The sequence below is a fragment of the Podarcis muralis genome, chromosome 10 (assembly GCF_964188315.1).
Source record: "Podarcis muralis chromosome 10, rPodMur119.hap1.1, whole genome shotgun sequence".
NCBI lineage: Eukaryota > Metazoa > Chordata > Lepidosauria > Squamata > Lacertidae > Podarcis > Podarcis muralis.
Genome location: NC_135664.1, coordinates 69,047,146 through 69,074,793, shown reverse-complemented (window position 1 = coordinate 69,074,793; position 27,648 = coordinate 69,047,146). Strand labels below are relative to the sequence as shown.

Below are 27,648 nucleotides of genomic sequence, written 5' to 3'. Positions count from 1 at the left end.
TTCCATTCTGCTCAGTGCGTGAAAGAGGTTCCAAGGAATCCCCTCATCTGCTTTGCATTTAGCTTTTGACGGGGGGGGGGGAGTGGGTTTGTCTAGGGTGGGGGCAGGTTTTGGTGTGAAGCCAGAGACCTTCCTTGTAAAGGAAACCTGCAACCTGCCAGATGTCTGGGAGAAAGAGGTGGCTTTGGAAAGCTCTGCTAAGAAATTAGGTTGGGAGTGAGAGCATCAGGATCAAGGCCTTCCATAATCTGAAGAAATTTAGAAGATCTCCCTGGGGCTTGGACACAGGTTGGCAATTTATTTATTTTTGAAATATTGGCCTTCAGGAAAGAGACAAAAATGTACAGAAACATGCACAGTGGAGCAAAGTGCCTAAAATGCACATCTTACTGCAAAAAATGCATCTATCGGGCAACATTCGATACAAAAATGTGTACATTAAGAGAAATTTGCACTAAAGCGCTGGCAAGTTTTTATGTGCGCATTTAAAAAAGAATAATGACAACAACCACAAACTGATTCAGAAATGGGGAGAACCAAACTTGATAGGTTAATGAGAAATGAAGAGAAACAGAAATGGAAAGATTTGTCAATCCCTAGGAAGGACCTGTGGTCAAAGCCCTTCTCCTTTCCCTCATGAGAACCTAAAATGTTTAGTTTCTGGGATAAGGATTCTGGATTGCCAATCTAGCAACGGTGAGCGGGTCTCGTCCTGGTCTGGATTAGGCTGGGCTGCTGCCTGAGCACCCATTGGTGTTTCTCAGCACCTCTGAAGGACAAACAGGATAATAATAATAATAATAATAATAATTTATTATTTATACCCCGCCCATCTGGCTGGGCTTCCCCAGCCACTCTGGGCGGCTTCCAAAAAAATATTAAAATACTGTAATACATCAAACATTAAAAGCTTACCTAAACAGGGCTGCCTTCAGATGTCTTCTAAAAGTCTGGGAGTTGTTCTTCTCTTTGACATCTGGTGGGAGGGCGTTCCACAGGGCGGGTGCCACTACCGAGAAGGCCCTCTGCCTGGTTCCCTGTAACTTGGCTTCTCGCAGTGAGGGAACCGCCAGAAGGCCCTTGGCGCTGGACCTCAGCGTCCGGGCAAAACAATGGGGATGGAGACGCTCCTTCAGGTATACTGGGCCGAGGCCGTTTAGGGCTTTCAAGGTCAACACCAACACTTTGAATTGTGCTCAGAAACGTACTGGGAGCCAATGTAGGTCTTTCAAGACCGGTGTTAGGTGGTCTCGGTGGCCGCTCCCAGTCACCAGTCTGGCTGACACACACCTGATAAAATAATATTGCAATTCCGTTCGAGCTGATGAGAGTATGTTATCTCCTATATCAATTTCAACCCTCCACTTTCTAACTTACAAACAGACGGCTGAAACCTTTCTAGCGCTGAGCTGGCACAGCTTGAAAGCAGAATAAGTTAGTGGTGATCACGAGAGGAGGATGGAGCGTCTTGATCTCTGTGGGGCAGGCAGTGGCATGAGGCCTTTGTGTGTGTGTGGCCTAGAGCGGCTACTACAATGGGCTGGAATGCCTCAGACTCCATGTTGCTTAGCAACCACCACCAGAGGAGGCTTTCAAGTTAACAAACCCTTTATGAGCATTATAGCCTATTCTTTCCACAATCTATGGAGAAGATGCTACTGCAAGTTGCATACCCTCCAACATTTCTCCGATGAAAAGAGGGATGTCCTAAATAATAATAATAATAATAATAATAATAATAATAATAATAATATACCCTACCCGTCTGACTGGGTTGCCCCAGACACTCTGGGTGGTTCCCAACATATATAAAAACATAATAAAACATTATGAGGGTGTTCCTCAAGCAGACTTCAGCTTGTTCAAGGTCACCGAGACTCCTGGAGGAAGGGAAGTCTGTGCAGCACACAGTAAAATGGCTCGGGGGAGCTTTCCAGAACCAGAGGACATTTGCCCGACACAGCTGACATATCCATTCTTTGCCTGGATTTAAGCACTTTCACTAGAACATCATTTTTTTATAATAATTTTTATTAGCTTCCAATTACAATAATCCAATAATAGCCTCATTATAACAGTGCCAAATTATAATACAATTACTAATACTAATCATTCAGATGCCAAATCATGTAATTTAGGTGCCCCCTCCATGCGAGTATTGATGGTTTGATAATTTACTTTATTTCTGCTTTCTAAAATCTTACGAATTTCAATTACACTCCAGTCAAATTAACAATCCCTTGTACAACAACTGCAATATGATCACTAAAACATTTAAATACATACCCCCCCCCAATGTTTCTCTGATGAAAATAGGGATGTCCTAAGGAAAAGCGAAATGGGACGCGGGTGGCGCTGTGGTCTAAACCACTGAGCCTAGGACTTGCTGATCAGAAGGCAGGCGGTTCGAATCCCCACAACAGGGTGAGCTCCCGTTGCTCGGTCCCTGCTCCTGCCAACCTAGCAGTTCAAAGGCACGTCAAAGTGCAAGTAGATAAATAGGTACCACTCCGGTGGGAAGGTAAACGGCATTTCCGTGCGCTGCTCTGGTTTGCCAGAAGGGGCTTAGTCATGCTAACCACATGACCCAGAAGCTGTACGCCGGCTCCCTCGGCCAATAAAGCAAAATGAATGCTGCAACCCCAGAGTCATCCGTGATTGGACCTAATGGTCAGGGGTCCCTTTACTTTTAAGGAAAAACGGGACATTCTGGAATCAAATCAGAAACTGGTATGGCTTTTGTAAATCCGGGACTGTCCCTGGAAAATAGGGAACTTTGGAGGGTCTGGAGATGGATGTTCTTTAGCAGAGAAAGCCACCTTGCCCATATGCTGTTTCTGGATCAGCCCCCCTGGCTAAGCTAACGCATCTGCTTGTTTCCAACCCACAACCCTCTACAGGTCCTAAGCTGTGTGAACCCTGACAATGTGAACAGCCCCGAGATCCCCGTGAAGATCCTGAACTGCGACACCATCACGCAAGTGAAGGAGAAGATCCTTGACGCCATCTTCAAGAACGTGCCGTGCTCCCACCGGCCAAAAGCCGCCGACATGGATCTAGGTGCGTGAGTCTCTTGTTTGGGTCGACTGAGCCAGGCATCCAGCAGGACTACCAGTCAATTCACACAACCATTGGAATATATAGTAGCATGTGGGAAACTTCCTCAAGGGTTAGCTCTCAGCTTCTCTGGCCTGCATCGTGTGGGGCTCAGTTTTCACCATGCTGCCATTGTGTAGGGATTTTTTTGAGGGGTTCAGAACAGAGGCTCGCAGCAAGTTCCCAATTGGTCAGACTTTATTCAACAATGCATTACAGGACAGAGTCCAAAGAGTATTCAAGAGCCTTTCATGAGGACACACTCTGCGTGGGGAAAATACATCAACTTGGCTGTTTCATCCTCTGGCCAACGCCCTTCTTTTTGCCACTTCATTGCTTCACCATCTCTTCAGCCATCCACAGTCCTGGAAAACACTTACTAACTGTTAAGTTGTGGGTGAACATATCAGACGACACAGCGATTCTTCAAACAGTTTATTCACAGGCTAGAACAGAACTGAACTGAAGGGTTCAGCCAGCCTGCTTATATAGAGCTCCACTAGAACGCAACAGTAACCATTTTCTGTAACTATCCAATCACTGAACGTCACTTTCAATCCCTTATTTGCATATGTGGACCTGAGTGAAAACTATCTACAGTATCCCCCTGCTGGCCCAGGGTGAGAACTTCAGTACATAACACTAACCACCCCTTTTTACTGCACGTTGCAGAGCTCTCCTTGTACCTGGAGTTGTTTTTTACTCTAGCCATCAGAGTTAGGCTTCCCCTTAACTGGTTCTTACCAGTTTTGTGGGCAGCACAGACTATTGTATACATTACACTGGCCTCACTGATAATGTTTTTTTTAATAAGACTTTTACCGAGTGACACTTCTTAAACATGGCGACAGATGTACATGACTGAATTATCTCACATACTAATGACAGGGTGGGGAAAATTCTCAGGCTCCCTCTGATTTGGTCCCCCAAACCTCTGGTGTAGGTTTTGATGAGGGGAAATGCAATGGAGAGAATGAAGAACAGCAACATTAGATACAATCCATAGTGTGTGTGTGTGTGTGTGTGTGTGTGTGTGTGTTCACAATCTAATAGGCACAAAATATAAAGAAAAAAAGGAATTCATAGAGCAGAGCAGGGGTCAACAAACTTTTTCAGCAGTGGGCCGGTCCACTATCCCTCAGACCTTGTGGGGGGCCGGACTATATTTTGAAAAGAAAAAAAAAGAACGAATTCCTATCCCCCACAAATAACCCAGAGATGCATTTTAAATAAAATGACACATTCTACTCATGTAAAAGCACGCTGATTCCCGGACTGCCTGCAGGCCAGATTTAGGATGTGATTGGGCCGGATCCGGCCCCCAGGCCTTAGTTTGCCTACCCATGGAGTAGAGGAAAGCAGGCATTGGGTCAGCTGCTCCTTCGTTGGGGCATTGATAAGTCCAGGTGGATCTTCCCTCTTAATTGATTGATGATTGATTTACTTATATGCCACTTGCCCCTTTTTCACATTTCCAAAGTGGCAAACATTCAAAACATCAACATACAGATCAGTGGAAAATACAAAAGACAAAACATGACGGTAAAATTAAAAATGACAAAAAACCAAATTGGGCCAACACGTATTTTAAAAAATAAAGAATCTAGGCTTAAGGACATAAATACATAGCAAAACAAGAGTTAACCAGCAATAGCATTTCTGGTACTTGTCTTGCTGAGCCTCAAGGAGCTTGACTTAAATACAGTTCAGAGGGGAGGGGTAGATGACATACTGCTGCCATACAGGCTAGATGAAATACGGCTGACTCCCATATCCTTACTCCTGAGGAGGTTGGCAGCAGCAAAAAGGAAGCATTGGTGAGGGCAATGGTGGTAAATCTCTTCTCCAGGCGCCTGGAAGTTGACCAACTGCTGGTGCAGGACTTACTGTACTAACCAGTTTGCCATAGCAACCTTCCTGGGAGGCAGGAACTGCAGCCTCCCAATGCCCTGGTCATCTGGCAAAGGCCAGCATGTACTTCCCTCCAGTCTTACAGTCCTAGGGCGTGTGAGTGTGTATGTTTTGATTGGACTCAAAATTGCAGTTGGGTTGCAGCTCGCAAAAGATGGCTGAAGTCATGCAAATGCCTGCCAAGATCAACACTGAGAAGAAAGAAAAATCTCAAGCACAAATCGGCAGAAATGTGTCTGAAGTGAGTCTGGAAAAGGAGTGAGGGGCTGGGCAAGGTTGAGCGAGAGGACAGCCAGGAGCTGGTTAGGGGAGAGAGGAAAGATTTATAGTTGGGCATTCAAGTTCTTGATAACAGAAGTCTTCGTTGGTGCCACCTTCTTGGTCTATGTTATTGATTGATTGATTGATTGATTGATTGAGTCAGTGTGGTGTAGTGGTTCGAGTGTCAGACCAGAAGCATGGAGACTAGGGTTCAAATCCCCACATGAAGCTTACTTGGTGACCTTCGGCCAGTCACTCACTCTCAGCCTCGCCTACCTCACAAGGTTGTTGTGGGAATTAGAGGAGGATGAGGAGAACTGTGTATGCTTCCTTGAGGTGCTTCTGGGAAATGTGGGGTATAAATGTGATGAACAATAATGCTAAATATTGATTAATTGATTGATTTGAGGTATATAGATACTGCCTTCCTGCCAAGGCACCTAAGGTGATTCACAGTTTAAACACTAAAACAAATACATTGGATTAAATGAAGACGGACAGAGTCCTGTCATGCCAACTGGGAGCTGAGCTCCCTGGGCTGGGCTCCTTCGCTTCTGGCTTCCCCCGGGGCATGCTGGTCTTTAGCAGCCCCAAGAAAAGGTGTGGAAGGACAACCCCAATATCTCTCTCCAGCCTTTGATGGGTCTGTTAGTCAAAAGTCTGTGGGCTTCTGCACCAAAAGAACTAGATCGTTTGAAAGCATTTAGACTTTTCCCACCTAGGACTAGGGATGGTGAAGGAACTCAATTCAAGTTTGCATACAAAGGGGAACCTGCCAAACCCGCCCTTTCCAAAACAATATGTGAACTGAAAGACAGCCATCCTACAAAATTCATGCTTTCCCAAATTTTGCGATGCAGTTCTCCAGCTAGGTAACATATATACTAAAGTCATACAGTGCAATAAAGCATGTATAAAATGCATTTATCAATGAAAATAGCATTATACTGAGGAAACAGCTCTGTAAAAATGTGTATATAAGCCAAAGCTGCATGTAAGGTTGAAGGAATTCACACTAAAAGGCTGGTGAATTTTGTGTATATACAGACACAAATCACAGATTGCTGCAGAAATGTGGAAAACTGAATTGAAGACTGCGGAAATTAGAAACTGAGAGACTTGAAACTGCCCCACGTCCTTCCAGACAAAGTTGTCCGCCTTCCCACTTTACCTTCATTCAGCATAGACGCTTTTTGCAGTTGAACTTCTGCAAAATAGACAGCAAAAGCAGAGCATTGGTTTTGCAAATGCATTTTAATTATGCAGTAAGGGAGTTGCTAGGGTCAAATCAAATTGGCAGCGGTTTTCACATTTCTGTATGAGAAGCATAAACAGAGGCTGTGGCGGGTGTCCCCACGCTCCTTTTAAAAATTGTGAAGTTGGGCGTTGGAGCTTTCCGAGCTCCTGAACCCAGATATGTGTTGAATTTTGTTGCCGTCTCTCAGAGAGGGAAGAAGCATTTTGCACATGCTTAGAGCTGGGGTGGGAAGCCACTTTCAGCCCAATGTCCAGTTCACACTCTTCACACTACTGGTGGGCAGGGTCAGAAGCAAAAGTGGGAGGAATAATTAAGATAAATTTTGCCTTTGTGTAGTAGGCTAGTTTCAACATGCACTCATACACAGCCCCTCTATCCTCCATCCAAGCAGGCAAAAACACAAGGCAGGAGGGTGGAAAGGAGGGCCAACAGGAGTATGGCTTGGGGAGAGTCCTGAGGGCCAGATAGAAAGTTCCGGAGGGCCACATTCATCCCCTAGGCCTGAGGTTCCCCACACCAGCACAGAGGCACTCTATATTTTTTCTTGCAACACAAGCCCTGGATCAGAGGAAGCCTTGGGCAGACTCACATTTGCAGACTGAGAGCCAGCAAGTCTGACCACAGTCACCCTCCTTCCTTCTCTCTTGTGGTTCCCCCCATGTCTCCTGGTGAGGAAGGTCACCTGTGATTCTCTCTCTCTGCAGAGTGGAGGCAAGCGAGCGGAGCCAGGATGATCCTTCAAGACGAGGACATCACAACGAAGATCGAGAATGACTGGAAAAGGCTCAATAACCTCGCTCACTATCAGGTAATCTGGAATCTTTGCTGTTCTTACCCCTTGAATTCCAGGGACCAGGTTGACTTCATCACAAAAGCAGTTAAAGCAAATGCAGTGTTAGCCCTCTGCCTGATGTTTATTAGTTTACCAGATGTAGGTGTGATGGCCTGGGACTCGGCTCGGACTCGGAACCAGAGGAGTCTCAGTCCGCACCAAATCCTTTGCCTCAGGCGGCATCTGAACCCAGTCTGGAGCCTGATCCTTAAGAGCCGCAGTCTGCACAGCTTCCCCTGCGACAAGCACCAGCTGGGCTGAGTTAGGGGCGTAAACCTGCCCTGGCTCCAGATGTGGGGATTACCTCGTTGCCTTCAGCTGGGCAATCACTTACAGCTGCTCCACTACCGGTTGGGTCAGGGGAGGCTGAGGCGGACCCTGGGTCTAGTAACCCACCGACATCTCCCGAGCTGCAGAGACTAAGGTCTGAGAGAAGGAGAGACCTGAGTACTTGCAGGAGGAGTGCTCGCCTTCGGGAGAAACAGGGAGGTGAGTCGCCGGGGGATCAGGACCGGCTGTTACCCCAACAAAGATAAAAGGCTGTCGGACCCCACCCCAGGTTGTGGGGGCAACATTTCTGTTTGCTAGAAGCTGCCTGAAACCCTGTGCCTGATCTAGCCTGGTTGCTTGCCTTGTGTCCTGCCTTGGCCCTGTCGGACTGACTCCTTGCGGAATCCTTGGATTTGGGACTGGACCTGGACCACGTTGCCTGGGTTAAGCCCTGGGCCCAGCAAAGTAGGGAGGGAGTTTATTTTTCAAACTTTATGAAAGAGCTGGGTCAGAGGAATGACAAGTCGTTCAATTCTCAGCCATCAAGTGGGTGCCTCTCCCTGTCTTCCTTGACAGGCGACTCCGTCACCTGGTGACATTCAATCAGAAAATATCCAGCTTAGGAGAGAAAACCGTTCCCCCAACTCCTTTCTTTATTCCAGCACGCGCGTCCCACATCGCCTTCACTCCCCCTGTGATGGCATCGGATGAAATGTCAGGCCACAGATTAGAAACAGATTGGAAGCGGAGATGAGATAATGAGGAGGACAGCAGTTAATTCCATTCAGGCAGGGGAAGGAGATTGATGCTTTCGGTCCTGAAGGGAAATGCCACAACTCCCCAGAGGACCCTGCGTGCTAACTAACAGGGCAAGGGGGGGAGGGCTAGGTTCGGAGGATACTGTGCCTTCGTTCCCAACAATGGCAGATGGAGGCAAGTCACTTATTCGCCGAAGAATTGATGCTTTTGAATTCTGGTGCTGGAGGAGACTCTTGAGAGTTCCATGGACTGCAAGAAGATCAAACCTCTCCTTTCTGAAGGAAATCAGCCCTGAGTGCTCACTGGAAGGACAGATCCTGAAGCTGAGGCACCAATACTTGGGCCACCTCATGAGAAGAGAAGACTCCCTGGAAAAGCCCCTCATGTTGGGAAAGATGGAGGGCACAAAGAGAAGGGGACGACAGAGGACGAGATGGTTGGACAGTGTTCTCGAAGCTACCAGCATGAGTTTGACCAAACTGTGGGAGGCAGTGGAAGACAGGAGGGCCTGGCGTGCTCTGGTCCATGGGGTCATGAAGAGTCAGACACGACTAAACAACAAGTCTCCTCTACAGAAGCTGAGAGGGAGATCTATGGGTGGAAGAGGAGGCCCAAGGGTGGAAATGGAGGTCCATTTCTTCTTGCCCCAGCATGGAAAGGTCCTCTGATGTTTCTCTGGCAGTTTTCCACTGACATTGAGCTTGAAAGCAAGCTGTGCTGCAGCCAGGCAGGGCTAGATAGCATGCTACCCACCAAATGTTGTTGCCTTACAGAACCCAGCATCCTCAGCCATTGGCTGTGGTAAGAGGTGTTCAGCAGTGGAACAGAGGTGGCAGGCAGAGATTTTAAAACAGAGGTCAGATGGCCATATGTCAGGGATTAGTTAGCTGTGATCCCTGCATTGGATGGGGTTGGACTCAGTGACCCTTGGGGTCCATTTAAACCTTACAGTCCTGTGGTTCTGATCCTGAATGACTGGCTCATACCTCAGGGAAAGCCTTCTTAAACAAAAACGCTTCCATAGACACCTAAACATTATGATGCAGGGTGCTGTTTGCAAAGGCCATTGGAGAGGGGCTTCATCCAGATCAGAAGCTCATCCCTGCCAGCTTCCACCACCTTCAAATGGCTATTTTAACCACACTTTTCAAACAACAACACCACCGCCACCCATTAATTTTAGGTTAGATTTTAGTGACTAAGTTTTAATTTATATATTTTTAACTGTTGCTGTATCTGTCTTGTCCCTGGTATACCTAATTGCAAATTCAAATGTATCCCTATCATGTTTTATGACTTCCTGGATATTGTATGTGGGCTGGAACTCGTCTGTGACCGAAATAATAAATAATAATAATAACAGCACACAAACGTCTGTGTCTAGAGCTGCCTCAGGATCGCACAGGATTCTTCCAGAAACATGTCCTTAGTTCGATCAGGAGGCTGGAGTGGAAGATCTGTTAGATCTACTCAGTCCCAGCCTTCCAACATTACAACTGAGAACTTGAAGGGATTGAATCGCAGAAGGCAGGCAAACCTGAAAGCCACAAGAGGCTTTTCGGCAAAAGGCTATTAGTGTGCAGATCTTATACCACCAATTGGATAGCCACCAATGTTTCAGTGGGACACTGTTGACCCTCCTCCCTAAATGCGAGGACGGGAAGACTAACTTGCAGGTGTTAAAAGCCACCTTTCTGGGCTCCATGAAGAGCTGGCTAATTAGCATCTCAGAGATGCTTTGAAGATGAAGGCACTCTGTGTTAAGTGCTAATTATTGTTATTGCTGGTAGAAGAGCTGGCGTCTCTTCCCCAGGTCCTCTCCCTCTCCCTTTCTTCTCGGAATTACGCATTCTTCAAAGATGTTCCCGGCGCAGCTAAATATTCTGTATTGTTCCGCCTGCTTTTTGAAGAGAAGCTCTGAGAGGGCATCAATCAGCAGCTGGAAGGCTTCCCATCTTTTGGAGAGCTTTCCGCTCTTCTGGGCTTCAGGTGGCCTCTTGTGGCCCACAGTCCCAGAGACCAGCAGCCATAAATCCTTCCTCAAAAGTGCAAAGTAACCCCAGGGCCTGTTCAAGGCTTCATTCTTCACCATTCTTACCTCTGACCTCCTGCCGGCTGAGCCACTGCTGCATCCCAGGAGGTTGACCTGGTGCAAAAATGCTGGCAAGAGCACCAGATTGGCTCCGCTGGTGTGTTTGCACCATGCTGACCTCACTGCCACTTCCCCCTTCTCTCTCCTGATAAAAGCTGGCTGTATGTGTTGTGTAGCCTATGGCAGAGATAGGGAACTTCCCTAGGAACATAGGGGTAGACTATTGGTCCATCTATCTCAGTACTGTCTACATTGACTGGTAGTGACTCTCCAGGGTTTCGGATCGGGATCTTTCCCAGAACTGGAGAAAGCTTTTGAAGCTCCCAAACGACCGACCAGGAGGGAGAGGACATGCCAGTCGGGCATGTGTCTCTACCAGGGTCCTACACGAGTGTAGGGCGATCCTAACACTCCCCCTCCTCTTCTTCCATTCTCTCCCAGCTTTGTCCTTCTTCCGTCTCAGAGCCATGACCTTCTGCAAACCACTGTTGTAAATCTGTCCTGTCCTCCTCCTCTTGGGAAGGTTCAGGAGGAGTGGGGGCTAGGCTCCACCATTCCTCTTCAGTCTAGTCCCTGACACTGTGGCTCTTTCCCTCTTTAGGTGCCCGATGGATCCGTGGTGGCTCTGGTGTCCAAGCAGGTGACAGCCTACAATGCTGTCAACAATTCCACCGTCTCCAGGACCTCTGCTAGCAAGTATGGTAAGAGCCTGGGCACCCTGAGGACAATGGGGGTGGAGAGGGAAGGGAGTCCAGGCCAGGGTGTAAGGCTCACATCCTGGTCTTCCTTATGATAGGGATGTGGGTGGCGATGTGGTCTAAACCACTGAGCCTCTTGGGCTTACTGATCGGAAGGTCAGTGGTTTGAATCCCCATGATGGGGTGGGCTCCTATTGCTCTGCCCCAGCTCCTGCCAACCTAGCAGTTCGAAAGCACACCAGTGCAAGTAGATAAATAGGTACCACTGTGGCGGGAAGGTAAACAGTGTTTCTGTGCACTCTGGTTTCTGTCATGGTGTTCCGTTGCTCCAGAAGTGGTTTAATCATGCTGGCCACATGACCCGGAAAGCTGTCTGCGGACTAACGCTGGCTCCCTCGGCCTGAAAGCGAGATGAGCACTGCAACCCCATAGTCGCTTTGACTGGACTTAACTATCCAGGGGTCATTGTCCTTTACCTTTTACCTATTCCTCATGATATGCCCAAAAGCTCCAAAACAACTATCACTGTGCAACCTCAAATTGCCAGCCTGTGGTTGAATTTCACCCCTAAACAGTGGCAGTCTGGAATTGCCTTGTAAAGTCCTGCACTGAAGTTGGTCGGATTCACCTCTAGGTTGCGCTGGGTTTTCATTCCATTATTTGGAGAGGTAGAGATATTTGTGGAAAGAAGAAGGAAGATCTTATACCCCTTTACGGTGCATGCTTACCCCAAGTATCTGTTTTGCACTCCTGACTCTTCCCTGGTGGGGGTGGAAGGGCTAAAAAGAAAGGAAAGGAAATGGTAGCACCACATTCTGATACAACCCACCTTAGGTCAGGTCATGACCCAGCAGATGAAGACCAATAACTTAAGCTCTGTCCACGATGCTCCAGGATGCTCCTGGCAGTAATTAATACAGCTTGCAACTCATTAGTGCATTTTCCAAGATAGATCTTGCCCTCCATGGTGACCTCTGATCTTAGCTCATGGCAGATGACAATTTGGTCCCACTTTTTGCATTAACCTTATAAAGTGTGGTGTTCCCCATTCAGCGTCATGATTTGCATATCCTTCTAAAATCTACAAGAGCAGCAGTCAAAATCGCACTCGGGGAATTTGAGCACCAAGCATAGCTGTCAACTGTCCCTTATTTGGCAGGAAAGTCCCTTATCCCAGCGCTGTGCCCCGCTGCTGTCCCTTATTGATGATGTCCCTTAAATTTCCCGGGTTTCAAAGGAAGCAGCTCTTCTCCCTGCTGGCCAGGGAGGAGGGAGGCTCCAACTGTGTTGCTTGGCTGCGTTGCTCACCCAATAAGGAGTCTAAGAACGACTGGGGGGTGGAGCCTGCATGCCTTGTGCTGATCAAATTGGCCGTGTTGCCTGGGGGCTCGCCTTTGCTCAGCACTTCCCAGCAGAGAGGTGACGGTGGTTTCCCTTGCTGCATCCCCTTTGCTGGGTTGCTGCACTGTGGGAACCACCGCTTGAGGCTTCGTTTGGCTTCTGGCTGGGTTTTCTGCCTTTGGCTCGGAGGGGCTCAGAAGTTGAACATACCTGTGCTGGGGAAATCCCTTATTTTGGCTGCTGATCCCTTATTTTCGAGGCTGCTGGTCCCTTATTTTCAAATCTGTAAGTTGACAGCTATGGCACCAAGCCAGAATAGTAGGCTCAAAAGCCCAGCGTGGTTAAAAGATTATTGTCCGTGTTCATGTGAACAGATACATAGCCAACTCTAGCTAAAGAGCTTCATGGGGGTGGGGGCGGAACCTGATATGATAGAAGAGAAAGACAGTCTTGCATACTATGTATCAGTTTTTCCCCAACCTGGTGCATTCCTCATGTTTTGAACTACAGTTCCCAGCCAGCTTTATAAACATGTATGTTTGTCTAAACCAGAGTTTCCCAAACTTTGGTCTCCAGCTGTTTATGGACTACAACTCCCATCATCCCTAGCTAGAAGGACCAATGGCCATGGAGGATGGGAATTGTAGTCCAAAAACAACTGGAGATCCAAGTTTGAGAGACACAGCTCTAAACAAAAATGTTTTTAACAGGCGCCAAAAAGAATACAGCGAAGGCACCTGCCTCAGGTCAATAGGCAGGGAGTTCCAAAGTATACATGCTGCCATACTAAATGGCCAGTTCCTTACAAATGTGGAACACATATTATGTGGCCCTGTAGCAATGCCAGTTCCGCCGATCTATGCAGTTGATTTGGCATATATGGGGTAAGGCGAGCTCACAGGAGAACTGGCCCCCGAGACCTGGTTGCCCAGCTTGTCCTTGAAGAAAACATCCTGAAGCTATGGGATTTTGCCCTTTCAGAAAACATGATCCGCTACACGGGCAGCCCAGACAGCTTGCGCTCCCGGACGCCCATGATCACACCCGACCTGGAGAGTGGAGTCAAGATGTGGCATCTGGTCAAGAACCACGAGCACGGAGATCAGAAGGAGGGCGACCGAGGGAGCAAGATGGTGTCAGAGATCTACCTGACCAGGCTGCTAGCCACCAAGGTAGGGAAGGGCTATGGGGATCGGGGAATAATTTGGTGGAGAAGGCTTTGGAGGACAGAAGGTACCAGTACTCTTGGGATCTTAGAATCATAGAGTTTGGAAGTCCAACCCCCTGCAATGCAGGAATATTTTGTCCCACGTAGGGCTCAAACCCTTGTCTTGGCAGGTAAGAGATGAGAGGATGATTTTGCGGCTGGGTTTACCTCTTCATCTGCAGTGTTTCCTGCTATTCAGAAGGTACCCAGACTTCACCCCTTTAAATGCAACCGTTAATATTCACAATCACTGCAAAGATATCTAAAGTCTATGCATATATTGTAGTACCTATGGTTGCCAGCCTTCATATCCCATTTGCAGACATTTTCATAATGCAGAGTTGGACCTGGTGCCAGAAGTCCTCTAAAGCAGTGTTTCCCAACCTTGGGCCTCCAGCTGTTTTTGAACTACAATTCCCATCATCCCTGACCACTGGTCTTGCTAGCTAGGGATGATGGGAGTTGTAGTCCAAAAACAGCTGGAGGCCCAAGGTTGGGAAACACTGCTCTAGACCACATCCTTGGGGATCCTGCCTTCGTCCATTCTGTGGACATCACCAAGCTAGTGTAGATGTCGCTGGGAAAATGTAAAGCAATCTAGCCTGCCACACCTCCAGAAGGGTGGGGATTCCAGAGTTCTGGCATTGCTTATAGGTCAAGGTGAATGTCAGTCACAAATCATTTGGGCCTTCTGAAGGGAGAGCGTCAACATGGCTTCCAAGAAGAGTCTTAGCAACCAGGGAGACTTATTTAAATATGCCCACTATTATTATTATTAAATAACATATTTACAGACCCTCCAACTGTCCCTATTTTCTCGGGATGTCCCTGATTTAGAGAAGCTGTCCCAGTTTCTGTTTTTGAATGTCCTACTTTTCCTTAGGATGTCCCTTTTTTCATTGGAGAGATGTTGCAGGGCATGTATTTAAATGTTTTAGTGAAAGTGCTAAAATCCTGCGATTTTAGCGAGAATACTTGTAGCACGAAGTTGGAAATGTGAAAAAACACCAACAATAACAGCCCTTATGATAGAGTATCTCCAACTAGCAAAGCTGACGGGAAAAGTCAGGGGAGCCTTAAATCAGAACGTATATGGAGAATGGAAAATATTTAAGGGATATATAAGATTATACTGTAAAAATGACACCATCCTAGCAGAACTGGAATGATACTTGTGTACAATAAATGAATGAAATAAACATCCTAACAGAACATATGAAAAAAGATATAAAATTAAACTGTGCGATAAAATCATGATGAGAAAAAGTATAATAAGAACGATTGTAAGTTTCATACAGAAAACTTTATTGGTTAAGACATGATGTTGTATAAACATTTGGTCTTTCTTTATCATTTCTCTTTTCCTATTTTTTAATTTGTCGTCTTAAATCTTTTCTTGCCTTTTTTGTCGTGATGAATCTCCCCCCCCCCTTTTTGTACTTAATTCTGTTATACTTACCTTCCTTGTATGATTGCATTTTAAAACAATAAAGATAGAAAGAAAGAAAGAAAGAAAGAAAGAAAGAAAGAAAGAAAGAAAGAAAGAAAGAGCTAAAATCCAGGCAAAGAATGGATACGTCAAGGGTGTCGGGCAAATGTCCTCCGGTTCTGGAAAGCTCCTCCTAAGGCATTTCTTTTTCTTTCTTTCTTTATATATATATATATATATATATATATATATATATATATATATATATATATAATTTTATTAGTATTTTCCACACAACAGCATCAACACGAAAAATATCGAGAAATAACAATACACAAAAACCAACATTCGAAAAACTAAAAAAGCAACAACAACTAAAAAAAACCCCGAACAAATCCATATCTTACAAGTTAATAATATAGTTTTTTTTTTAGTGTTTATATTATTAACCCCCTGAGTCATTTCACTGTGTGCTGCACAGACTTCCCATCTTCCAGGAGTCTCTGTGACCCTGAACAAGCTGAAATTTGCTTGAGGAACACCCTCATAATGCATCCTGTTGTCTGGAACGCAATAACCATTCTCTCCCTCCTCTAATGTTTAGGGGGGGTTGATCAGGAGGAGCGTTTAGCGGAGGAGGAGAGAGATGGAGAGAGTTCTCCAGCGGACTGGTTGACAAGGGGAAACAGCCTCTCTGCCGAGGTGCTGGCCTGTACGAAGGTGCAGGCAGGCAAGCGAGCCGGCGGTGAGCACTCAATCTGTCACCGCGCTCAGCCTTTCATGGGAGATGATTTGCCTGACAGCTCTATAACTCTCTGCAGTTGACTTTCAGCCCGAGAATGCCACGGACGGCGCTTTAACACTTGATGCCTTCCGCGTGGCAACACCTCCTTGTCGCTCAGCGCTGGCACTTTGTTATTTACACAGAATTGGTTTTGCCGACAACTTCGCAGCGCTGCGCGGAAGCAGGGCAGGCAGAAGGGGGCTCCCCAGCAGTGCTGCGTTAGGAAAGGAAAACGAATCGTCATGAAGCAAGCTTAGGGGTGGAGGTTAGGGGGCGGGCAGCGTCTAAATTTTGCATCAAGAGGACCAGGCGGGTGAAGAAAGCTGAACTCAGCCTACTTGTGGACATCCAATGGAACCTTGGAAAATCCAAGACAGACCAAAGAAATTAGTTCTTCTCATGCATAGTTAAACATAACCATTCTGGCTAGTAGCCATTGAATTTGCTTAACCCTCCCATTCCTAAGGAAGTCAGATTATCCTCCACCGGGGCCAGGGCCTTCTTAGTGATGGCTCCGACCTGGTGGAATGCTCTGTCCCATGAGACCAGGGCCCTGCAGGATTTAACTTCCTTCTGCAGGGCCTGTAAGACAGAACTATTCCGCCTGGCTTTCATTTGGAACTTAGCCTGATCTTTTATTCCCCTTCCTTCCCTCCCCCTCCCCTTTTTATGAAGATTACAGTGGTACCTCAGGTTACATACGCTTCATGTTACAGACTCCACTAACCCAGAAATAGTGCTTCAGGTTAAGAACTTTGCTTCAGGATGAGAACAGAAATCGTGCTCCAGCGGCGTGGCAGCAGCAGGAGGCCCCATTAGCTAAAGTGGTGCTTCAGGTTAAGAACAGTTTCAGGTTAAGAACGGACCTCTGGAACGAATTAAGTTCTTAACCCAAGGTACCACTGTACCTGCTCTTGGATCTCACAGCTAATTCTCCCCTGGTCTCCTTGCTGGCCCAAATAGGAGTAATTTAGCCAGCTAGCCCTGGTGATCATCTAATGTTTGTTGGATGGATTTCCCCCCTAAATTGATTTTTGAATTCTGAATTTATTGTTATTCACATTTTATCCTGTATTTTATGCTGTTTTTTGTTGCATCAATTAAGTGTTTTAAATTTGTTGTTAGCCTCCCTGAGCCCAGTTTTCTGAAACGGGAAGGGCGGGGTATAAATAAAAAAATATTATTGTTGTTATTATTATTATTACAGTGGTGCCTCGCAAGACGAAAAGAATCCATTCCACGATTCTCTTCGTCTAGAGGTTTTTCGTCTTGCGAAGCAACCCTATTAGCGGCTAAGCGGATTAGCGCTATTAGCAGTTTAGCGGCTTAGCGGCTTTTAAAGGCTTAGCGGCTTAGCTGCTAAAAGGCTATTAGCGCCTTAACGGCTTAGAAAAAGGGGGGGGGAGCGGGGAAAAAATGGCGAGACTCGCAAGACATTTTCGTCTTGTGAAGCAAGCCCATAGGGAAATTTGTCTTGCGAAGCGCATCGCAAACGGAAAACCCTTTCGTCTAGCGGGTTTTCCGTCTTGCGAGGCATTCGTCTTGCGGGGCACCTCTGTATTATTATTATTATTATTATTATTATTATTATTATTATTATTATTCCCTCACCTCATAAACAAATGGGGCAAACATGTAATAAATGGATCTTGCTGTCCCCATCACCTCTAATTTGACTCTCAAAATGAGACCCTTGTTATCTGAACAATGTGCAAATTTATGTAAACTTATTTGAGCAAAAAGTGAATGGTGGAATGCCCTCCCGTCATATGTCAAGGAGATAAGTAACTCTACAACCTTTAGAAGACATCTGAAGGCAGCCCCCTATAGGGAAGTTTTTAAAAAATGTTTAATGTTTTATTATGTTTTTATCTATGTTGGAAGCCACCCAGATGGCTGGGGCAACCCAGTCAGATGGAAATAATAATAATAATAATAATAATAATAATAATAATAATAATATACCAGAATAAAGCCTTTAAACAGTTGACAATTCTAGCCACAGATGGGGCAAAGATTTTGATAAACCTTCATGGTCAAGAAAGGGACCCAGTTTTGAAAAACACACACACAAACACAAACAAAGCCTACAATGTGTACTACTCACCCAATTGTCTAGCTCAGCTGGTTAGTGTGTAGTGCTGATAATGTCAAGGTTGAAAGTTTGATCCCTGTAATGGACACCTGCACATTCCTGCATTGCAGGGGGTTGGACTAGATGATCATCAGGGTCCCTTCCAACTCTACAACTCTGATCTTCCTAGATCATTTCAGGTTTGGGAGGCGTGTAGCAAGAATCAGTTCCATAGGCTGTAATGCTGCACAACGAGGAATCCGACAACTATGGCAGTTGTGCATTCCGGAGTGAAAACATTTTGTGACATCTGAAGTGATGTCATAGAGCTAGCCTATTCACACATTGGTTTAGAATCCTTTTGTCCTCCAGTGATGGACCTGCTTACCACCCGCAACACCACACTGAGAGCCAGTGTGGTGTAGTGGTTAAGAGCGGTGGACTCGTAATCTGGTGAACCAGGTTCGATTCCCCACTCCTCCACGTGCAGCTGCTGGGTGATCTTGGGCCAGTCACACTTCTCTGAAGTTTCTCAGCCCCACTCACCTCACAGAGTGTTTGTTGTGGGGGAGAAAGGGACTGTTAGCCGCTTTGAGACTCCTTCGGATAGTGATAAAGCGGGATTATCAAATCCAAACTCTTCTTCTACTCTTCTTCTTCCTCCTTTTGCTTTCCTCCTACCAGGGCACTTTACAGAAGTTTGTGGATGACCTCTTTGAGACCATCTTCAGCACAGCGCATCGTGGGAGTGCCCTGCCCCTGGCCATCAAATACATGTTCGACTTCTTGGACGAGCAGGCAGACAAGCACAACATCCACGATCCTCACGTGCGGCACACTTGGAAAAGCAACTGGTGAGTGCAACATTGTCGTAGCATCATAGGGTTTGAATGGACCCCAATGGTCATCTATTCCAACCCCTTGCAATGTAGGGGTCAGAGCTAAATAATCTCTAACAGCTGGCCATCCAACCTCTGCCCCAAAGCCTCCAATGAAGAAGAACCATCTGTTCCACTGCTGAACAGTTCTTACCATCAAAAAGCTCTTCCTAATGTTTAGTCAGAATCTCCTTTCCTGTAACTTGAATCCACTGGTTCAGGTCCTACCTTCCAGAGCAGGAGAATGCAAGCTTGTTCCCTCTTCCATGTGACAGCCCTTGAGATATCTGAAGATGGCTACTCTGTCTCCTCTCAGTCACCTGTTCTCCAGGCTAAACATCCCCAACTTCTTCAACCGTTCCTCATCAGGCTTGGTTTCCAGACCCTTGATCATCTTGGTTGCCCTCCTCTGCACACCTTCCAGCTTGTCGATATCCTTAAATTGTGGCACCCAGAACTGGACACAGTGTTTTCAGGTGGGGTCAGACCAAGGCAGAATAGAATGGTACTATCACTTCACTTGATCTGGACACAAGGCTTCCCCACCACTCCATATATGTGCCCCACTGCCTCCCTAAAGAACAAGTTGGTTGAATGCCACCCAAGAAACCCCCTCAGTTGTTGTTTTTTAAATGTGATATGCAAGGGGGCATGGTTAGCACCAAGAAGGGTGTCTGATGGAGCCCACAGCTGCCTCTTGGGGGACACCAGCTCTAGGCTGCTGCTATATTGTGTGGCGAGTCCCCCCCCCCCAGTGGAAATAATGACAAAATTATTAAGGTTAATGGGCTAAATAAAGCCACAACTTTATTGGTTACAGGTGATGAGCGGTATTGGCTTAGGCATTGGTCCTAACCGACTATATCCGACTTCAGCCCATCTACTTGAAGTCCAGGAAGGGTTAACCACCAGTAGGGGGAGTCCTGCTGATGCACATCAACTAGGAACTCCCCCAGGGTCACCGATTGGGGGCGTGCCTTAGGCCCTCACCTCCCTAGGCTTCGGACAGGGCCACGCCCCCCGGAATCCTTTATCGGGCTACCCTTCAATATGCGGAGCAGGTGATGGCACTTCCTCCCCTCTTCCATCTACAGAACAATACCAATGCCTAACGGCCAACACCAAGAAAATTGTGACGATTTGCTACCAGGTAGGCAAAAACCAAGTGGCTGGTGCCGATTTGCCAAGTGGAAAAATTCCTACCAGGCCCTTCAACAGCGACCAACCAATGTCCGTAGCAAGGTCAAGGAACGAAAACCTTATAGGGTGGGGAAAACCGGAACAGCTGGCAGGCGGCAAAGAGGGAGAGCCCCGGCCGTGTCCTGCCTTAAATAGGGCAGACTACGCCCCCAGAGCCAGCCGATTGGCTGGCCAGGGGGTGACGTGGCCGGGAATCCCCCCAATGGCACGGGGCCCTTGAAGCCCGCAATCCCACCTCCTCTGTAGGGCGGAAGTGGCTTTCCATGGAACAGGAGCCACACGCAAAGATCAGCGGAGAGGGAGGCTCCCTTTCTCACTGTGCCAGTCTGCTAGGAAGTGTCACAACCTTCTCTGCAACAATCCGAAAGACTCTGGCATGGCTTGAGATGCAGGCGAGTGAGCCAGAGGCGCTCTGAAGCATCTCCTCCATGCTGACTGGCAGGCTGTCGGCATCACAAACACACAAATAAATAAACAAGAGAAACTCCAGGCAACCAAAGAAGCTTTCAGCTAATGAAACATTAGCATATTATTATCATCTGTGGCACTAATCTAAGTCTGATTGAAGCCACTCAGACTAAATGAGCAGGAGGTTTATTTAAGGGGGGCGGGGGGGGAGGGAAGAAGGTGGGTAGAAGGGGGGGGCTTGAGAAACAAGGGGGGGAAATGATCTCTTCTCAGTCAGATTCAAATGATTCCAAGTTGGCTTCCCTTGGCTTCATTCTTCCAAGCTACTGCTCTACATATCTTCTGCTACCAGATGCTGGGAGAAGTCCCTTGACTCAAGGAAGATTCAGTAATAAGTCGGGATTCAAGTGCAATCGACAGAAATAGCCAGGATTTTGTTAGGGAAAGAATTGTGTTATCTGGCAGTTCATGGAGCTTACATATGGAGGACGTGGGTCCTTTGAAGGTAGCTGGACAGGTTCGGAACAGGAATAAATTTTGAAGCAGTCACCATCACTGTTTAGTTTCAAATGGGGTGCACTGACTACAAGGCTGGCAAAGGAGCAGCGCCATTGTTCTTGTTATGTAATTCAATATTACTCTGATATAATTATCATCAGCATCTCGTTTCATGGCAGCTCAGGGCTGCATACATGGGGATTATCCCATTACAGCCAGACAACGAGCTGCTTTAGCATTTGAATGCACATCTAAATGCACATTTCTAAACGTGCTTCCTCAAAATATGGGCTTTCAATGCATTTTTATCCTTGCTTGCTTGCTGCTAAGCTAAGAACTTGCAACGAAATGTTCTGTAGGTGTGAAGTCTGGCAGGCAACTGTTCATCCAAAAGATGTCCTAGCTGGCTTCTGTTGGAAGTGTGCACCATTGGAGGGTAAAGTCAAGCCATTATAGAGTTAGAGCGCTTGCTATGACTGCAGAGATCCCTACAGGAGAAACATGTTTTCTTGCAGCTGGGGCAGATGAAAGCGCCCAGTTCTTCTTTCTGTGCTCCGTCCAGAGGTCGTATCTTCTCTGATCACTGCTAGGGATGCATAACCTGATTGCCTGTCTCCAGACATGGTGGTCATTTGCAAGGATACCCACATAGCAGGGTTGATGTTGGATTGCAATTACTCACGCAGTATTCCCCATGTCTGCTCACTGGGGCGACTCTGCCAGTCGTGCACAAGTGGCTTCCGTGCCACAGAGCACCTTGGACCAGTTAAGGCTGGTTGGAACTGATGGGAATTGTGGTCCAGGGCATTTGGAGAATACCAGAATGGTGAAACCTGGGCTAGGAAAATGATACCTCTTAAAGGAATTTCACTAGCTAACAGTCCGTTTCTGGGCTAACTAAAAATGCTGGTGTTGATCATCTTCAAAGCCTTGAATGGCTTGTGAAGGAGCATCTTTCAGACCAGTCAAGGAGACTCTGCTTAACAGCCCACCATTAATATCCATCAGGTTGGTGCCAATGGGACGCGGGCGGCGCTGTGGGTTAAACCACAGAGCCTAGGACTTGCCAATCAGAAGGTTGGCAGTTCGAATCCCTGTGACCGGGTGAGCTCCCGTTACTCTGTCCCTGCTCCTTCCAACCTAGCAGTTCGAAAGCACGTCAAAGTGCAAGTAGATAAATAGGAACCGCCCTGGCGGGAAGGTAAACAGTGTTTCCGTGCGCTGCTCTGGTTCGCCAGAAGCAGCTTGGTCATGCTGGCCACATGACCCGGAAGCTGTACGCCGGCTCCCTCGACCAATAAAGCGAGATGATCACCGCAACCCCAGAGTCAGTCACGACTGGACCTAATGGTCAGGGGTCCCTTTACCTTGGTGCCAAATATATCCCTTTGTTTTCCTTTGGACCATATCAGCAAGGCTGAGAGCAGGGTCTCGTTGTCTGGGCAGCCCAGGACCTCCATACACACTGCCCAGGCTTGCACCCTGGAAAGGCCACTTCAGTGCTGCAAATCCACCCCTCACTCCTCCACTGTCACTCCCATTTGTAGTTTCTCTCCCTACAAATCTCCCCATGTGTTTGCCTTAAGAGGACAACATGAGACTGGGAACCCCATGGCTTGTGCTTGGAATGTATGGTTCTGCCTAAGCTGGGAGCAGCCGTGCAGTAGCACAGCTCCGGAACTCTTTTTCAGAACGGGAGCAATGATATAACCTTCCAGATCACCAGCGGAACTGACAGGCCATTCTTGCAAGTGAATGAGGTCATAATGCAAGTGAACGAGGTCATCTGAGGCTTTCAAGTGTGGTTCTGGTAGATTAACATAAGGCTTGTCTACACTTTCACTTAACCCGTGCTAGAAAGCATGGGACCATGTGGTTTTCCTCTTGACCTGGGCTTTCTGGGCATGGATCCGAGCAGTTTCCCCCTTGCCCCACTCCTTCCCCAAGGAAAACTCTTGGGAACAAGTGGGGAACATCAGGGGAAGAGGAACTGTGGATAAGCCTCAAGTCAGAGAATAAGGAGAATAATAAGAGACTAGATATCTCTATCCTCTGAAGGGCTTCAGACTTCATGCCAGCAGTTTAAGCTGCAACAGTTCTTTGCAAGAAGTTTGCATATCTAATTAAAGCAAAAGGTTGCAATTCCATTGGCTGAAGACTTTTTGTTAACACTTGAAAGTGTTTTACAAGGTGAACCTATACAGCTGGAAGTAAGCGAATTCCTCTTCCTTCCTTCCCTCCTTCCTTCCCTCTTTCTTTCCTGAAGCCTGCCGCTAAGGTTTTGGGTGAACATGATCAAGAACCCGCAGTTTGTCTTCGACATCCACAAGAACAGCATCACCGACGCTTGCCTCTCGGTGGTAGCACAAACCTTCATGGACTCCTGTTCGACCTCAGAGCACCGTTTGGGCAAGGATTCCCCCTCGAATAAGCTCCTCTACGCCAAGGATATCCCCAGCTACAAGAACTGGGTGGAAAGGTATGTCCCACCCTTTCTTGCAATACTAGAACTCAGGGCTGTCCGGTCATAGAATTGTAGATCTGGAAGAGACCCCCCAAGGTCATCTAGTCCAACGCCCTGCTATGTAAGGGGTTAGTAATAGGTTCAGTTAGATAATTTATGTTTCTGCATAAATTAATTTTTGGAATTCAGTGGTGTGATGGTGATCATTGGCTAAGATGGTTTCTGAAGGACATGACAATTATATGTATGTTTGTACCCTCCCCACCTGACTGGGTTGCCCCAGCTGATGGTGATGTTATAAATTTACAGACCTACATTGGCTCCCAGTATGTTTCCGAGCACAATTCAAAGTGTTGGTGCTGATCTGTAAAGCCCTAAATGGCCTCGGCCCAGTATATCTGAAGGAGCGTCTCCACACCCATCATTCAGCCCAGACACTGAGGTCCAGCTCTGAGAGCCTTCTGGCGGTTCCCTCACTGCGAGAAGCCAAGTTACAGGGAACCAGGCAGAGGGCCTTCTCAGTAGTGGCACCCGCCCTGTGGAACGCCCTCCCATCAGATGTCAAAGAGAAAAACAACTACCAGTCTTTTAGAAGACATCTGAAGGCAGCCCTGTTTAGGGAAGCTTTTAATGTTTGATGTTCTATCACATTTTTATTATTAGTATTCTGTTGGGAGCTGCCCAGAGTGGCTGGGGAAACCTAGCCAGATGGGTGGGGTATTAATAATAATAATAATAGTAATAATAATAATATGCTATTATTGTTGTTGTTGTTGTTGTTGTTATTATATTATCATCTCAGGGCTATTATTATTAGCTCCTCTGGAGTGACGGTCACCAACCTAGACAGCTTTAAAAGAGGATTAGACAAATTCATAGAGGAGAGGACTATTGAGTACAATAGTCCCAGTAAATTGCAGGAAGGGAAAGTGATCTGTTGCCGTCAGCCGAGAGTTTCGCCTTGCTCCTCTTTCAGCAAAGCCCTCCCCTTACATACCAGAAGTAGTGGATAGAGCATATGTACGCATCAGCTGGCACCTCCCCACAGCAAATTTGCGGGGCAGAGCGGAACGCTGTAATAGCATTGTACGATTTCATTGGGCAGTAATAATACTTTTGAGTCTTTGGTGTGCTCCAGATAAGTTATCTTGGTAATCCTTGCAAAAGCCCCAAATGTCATCGGATGGTATCGTTTATTATCCCCCATGCTATGGAGGAGGGGCTAAGCCTGAGAGGGTACTTAAGTCCATCTAGTGGGTTCATGCCTGAGATTAGGTGGAATTGAATGAAGGATTTCCTAGCTCACAGCTCTTAGCAGATGCAATGGCGCCCTGTGCTTAAGGAGAGGGAAGAGAAATGGGCATCTGTCAGCTTCGCCTCACTTCTGCCACCAGCTTTGCTTCAAAAATGGAAGGAAGGGGCTAAGGGACACTCAGGCCCTCCTTCTCCTGTCCTGCCAGGGCTCCCAGCACAGGAGGCGAAGGCCAGGTTAGTCTCCTCAACCAAAGTGATCCTGGGGCTGGACAGACTCCCTGATGAGGAAAAGCTATGTCAGAGAAAGGTCTGAATCAGAGGATTGGGGATTGCATTCTCAGGCAGATCAGCTCCTCTTTGAAGAGGAGGGGGAGATCCCCCCCCCAAATTTCCAGCGGTTTCAGGAGTAGAGAGAGACCCAGACACTGAGCAGCTTCGACAGGAGTTGCCTAGTTATGAGATAATGGAAAGCGAAACAGAAGGGAGGGAACAGCCAGCAGAAATGCCATTAGAGAGTGTGGGGAACCCTCCCTCCCCAAGAACTAGGAGGTCCGTCCGTATTAGAGAACGTAGAATGCAGAGAGGAGGCGGAACTTCCTGTTGGCGCCCAGGATGTTGCTGGAGACAGAAGGGGGAGGGTTTAGCGTAGCCAACACTAAATGTGGAGAGATGCCGATTTTTGCTTGCAACCAGATGACTGAATCAAAAAGACTATAAAATATAAACTGCTTGTTAATTCTTGTATGTGTGGTGTAGTGGTTAAGAGCGATAGACTCGTAATCTGGTGAACTGGGTTCGCTTCCCCGCTCCTCCACATGCAGCTGCTGGGTGACCTTGGGCCAGTCACACTTCTCTGAAGTCTCTCAGCCCCACTCACCTCACAGAGTGTTTGTTGTGGGGGAGGAAGGGAAAGGAGAATGTGAGCCGCTTTGAGACTCCTCTGGGTAGTGATAAAGCGGGGTATCAAATCCAAATCCAAGTTTCCGAAGGGAGGGGAGGACAAGGATTTCCCTAGCAAAACATAGACCCCTCCCCACCCAAAAAAACCCCCTCGCCATTAAAAGTATCTTGGATAGGTTTGTTAAGGACAATTATTTGCTCTTGTGGAACGACAAAAAAGTCTGTGACATACTTTCGGTTCTAGGTAACCCCTGCAGAAGTAACAAATGCTGTTTGCCTTTGTTCAGGTGAACGTAGCCTGAGTTTGCAAACTCAGCTGTGAACCACTTCTGCCTCTTTCCCTATGCTTGTTTCCCTCTAGTAGTTAAGAAGAAGAAAAACTTGGGTGCAGTATGAAAACTAGGCCATAATTAAGCAAGGTAGCTCCAGAGAGGCCCCTCGGTTGCTAAGAAACTGCCTTTGCAGAAATCGAGGTCTCCGGCCGCTCCTAAAAATAATTATCTGGTCAAATCGGAACCCAGCGGGGCTGCTGGGCTGAGAAGAATTGCCTTTAATATTGACTACAACATGGAAGTCTTTAGCTACCTTGGGCCTCCTCCCACCGGCAAATGAGCTTGCCTGCGCCCAGGAAAGGAGCAGGCAGCACTTTCTGCACACAGGAGAGAAATTGAGAATTTGTATTGTAACGGACAAAGGTAGCAGTGCAGCGCCTGCTACTTAACCTGCGAGGGCCTCCCCCCTGGGCAGTGGTTGTGCCAGCAAAATCAGGGACAAAAGAGGCCGGTGGAGCCTAAGAGGCTTGCATTTTTCTTTTGAAAAACTGCAGCGAAATGTAAAGTGCATTCTAACGGGATAGGAATGCTCAGCAGCAGCAACAGCAACAAATCTTAAGTATTTCTCTAGTTCTATATTCTGGGACGAAACTTCAGGCACATTCCCTTCAGCAGGGCAAAGAAAGCCATAAGTAGGTCATATGGTTGCCTTGCTGTGCTTATTTAAATCAGACATGGGGGGACCTTTTTTCAGGTTCCCTGTGTTCCCTTTTGGACAACCTTCTGAGCCGCAGACCAGTGGCAGGTGAGGCCAGAGAATTAATGGAAAAATCGCCTCTGTACAGTTGGCCGGTTTCTACATACAGTGGTACCTCAGGTTAAGTACTTAATTCATTCCGGAGGTCTGTACTTAACCTGAAACTGTTCTTAACCTGAAGTACCACTTTAGCTAATGGGGCCTCCTGCTGCTGCCGCACCGCCGGAGCACAATTTCCGTTCTCATCCTGAAGAAAAGTTCTTAACCCGAGGTACTATTTCTGGGTTAGCAGAGTCTGTAACCTGAAGCGTATGTATCATGAAGCGTATGTAACCCGAGGTACCACTGTACATTCATGCACAGCCTGCTCCATCCAAATGTGCAAGAGGCATTTATCAGGGTTCAATCCAGACAAAATAAAACAGGGAAGGCATGCAATGAAGGGCCAGTGAGGAGTGCGAAGAGAGTCCTGAGAGCTAGATACAGCAGCTTTGGGGGTCTTGAGCTTCCTCCCCCTGATTTGAATGTTTTGGTTTGTATTCAGCCACGTTCTACTCAGAGCAGACTCTGGACGTACCAAAGTCAGTCATGTCCCGCAACTTCCATGGGTCTAGTCTGAGAAGGACTAGCATTAGCTACAACTTTTCATCTCTGGATCCGTGACTGAAAGCTCTTGTTCTTTGGGACAGGGTGAGGCCCAAGGAGATACCATGTGCGGTATGGCGCAGTGTTTCCCAACCTTGTGCCTCCAGCTGTTTTTGAACTACAACTCCCATCATCCCTGACTAGCAAGACCAGTGGCAAGGGATGATGGGAATTGTAGTCCAAAAACAGCTGGAGGCACAAGGTTGGGAAACACTGCACTAGAGAATCTTCTGCTATTCTGTTTTATGCAATAAACAATCTTAGTAGTTTTTTTAAAAAAATGATATTTATTAAAAGTTTAAGAAAAAAGAAAGAAAGAGACAATAAAAAGTTACAATACTTCAAAAATAAAAAGCAAAA

The 27,648-nt window shown here is 47.0% G+C and overlaps 1 protein-coding gene across 1 annotated transcript in view; it reads left to right on the top strand.

Annotated features, from left to right (window-relative positions):
* Positions 1 to 27,648, top strand: part of PLXNA4 (plexin A4) — a 598,107-nt gene that overhangs the window by 549,452 nt on the left and 21,007 nt on the right. Inside the window, exons 25-30 of the mRNA XM_077935356.1 lie at positions 2,901 to 3,060; positions 7,231 to 7,334; positions 11,081 to 11,180; positions 13,500 to 13,690; positions 18,697 to 18,866; positions 23,263 to 23,475. Of these exons, the coding sequence (XP_077791482.1) occupies positions 2,901 to 3,060; positions 7,231 to 7,334; positions 11,081 to 11,180; positions 13,500 to 13,690; positions 18,697 to 18,866; positions 23,263 to 23,475 (938 nt within the window). The remainder of the gene's footprint in view (positions 1 to 2,900; positions 3,061 to 7,230; positions 7,335 to 11,080; positions 11,181 to 13,499; positions 13,691 to 18,696; positions 18,867 to 23,262; positions 23,476 to 27,648) is intronic.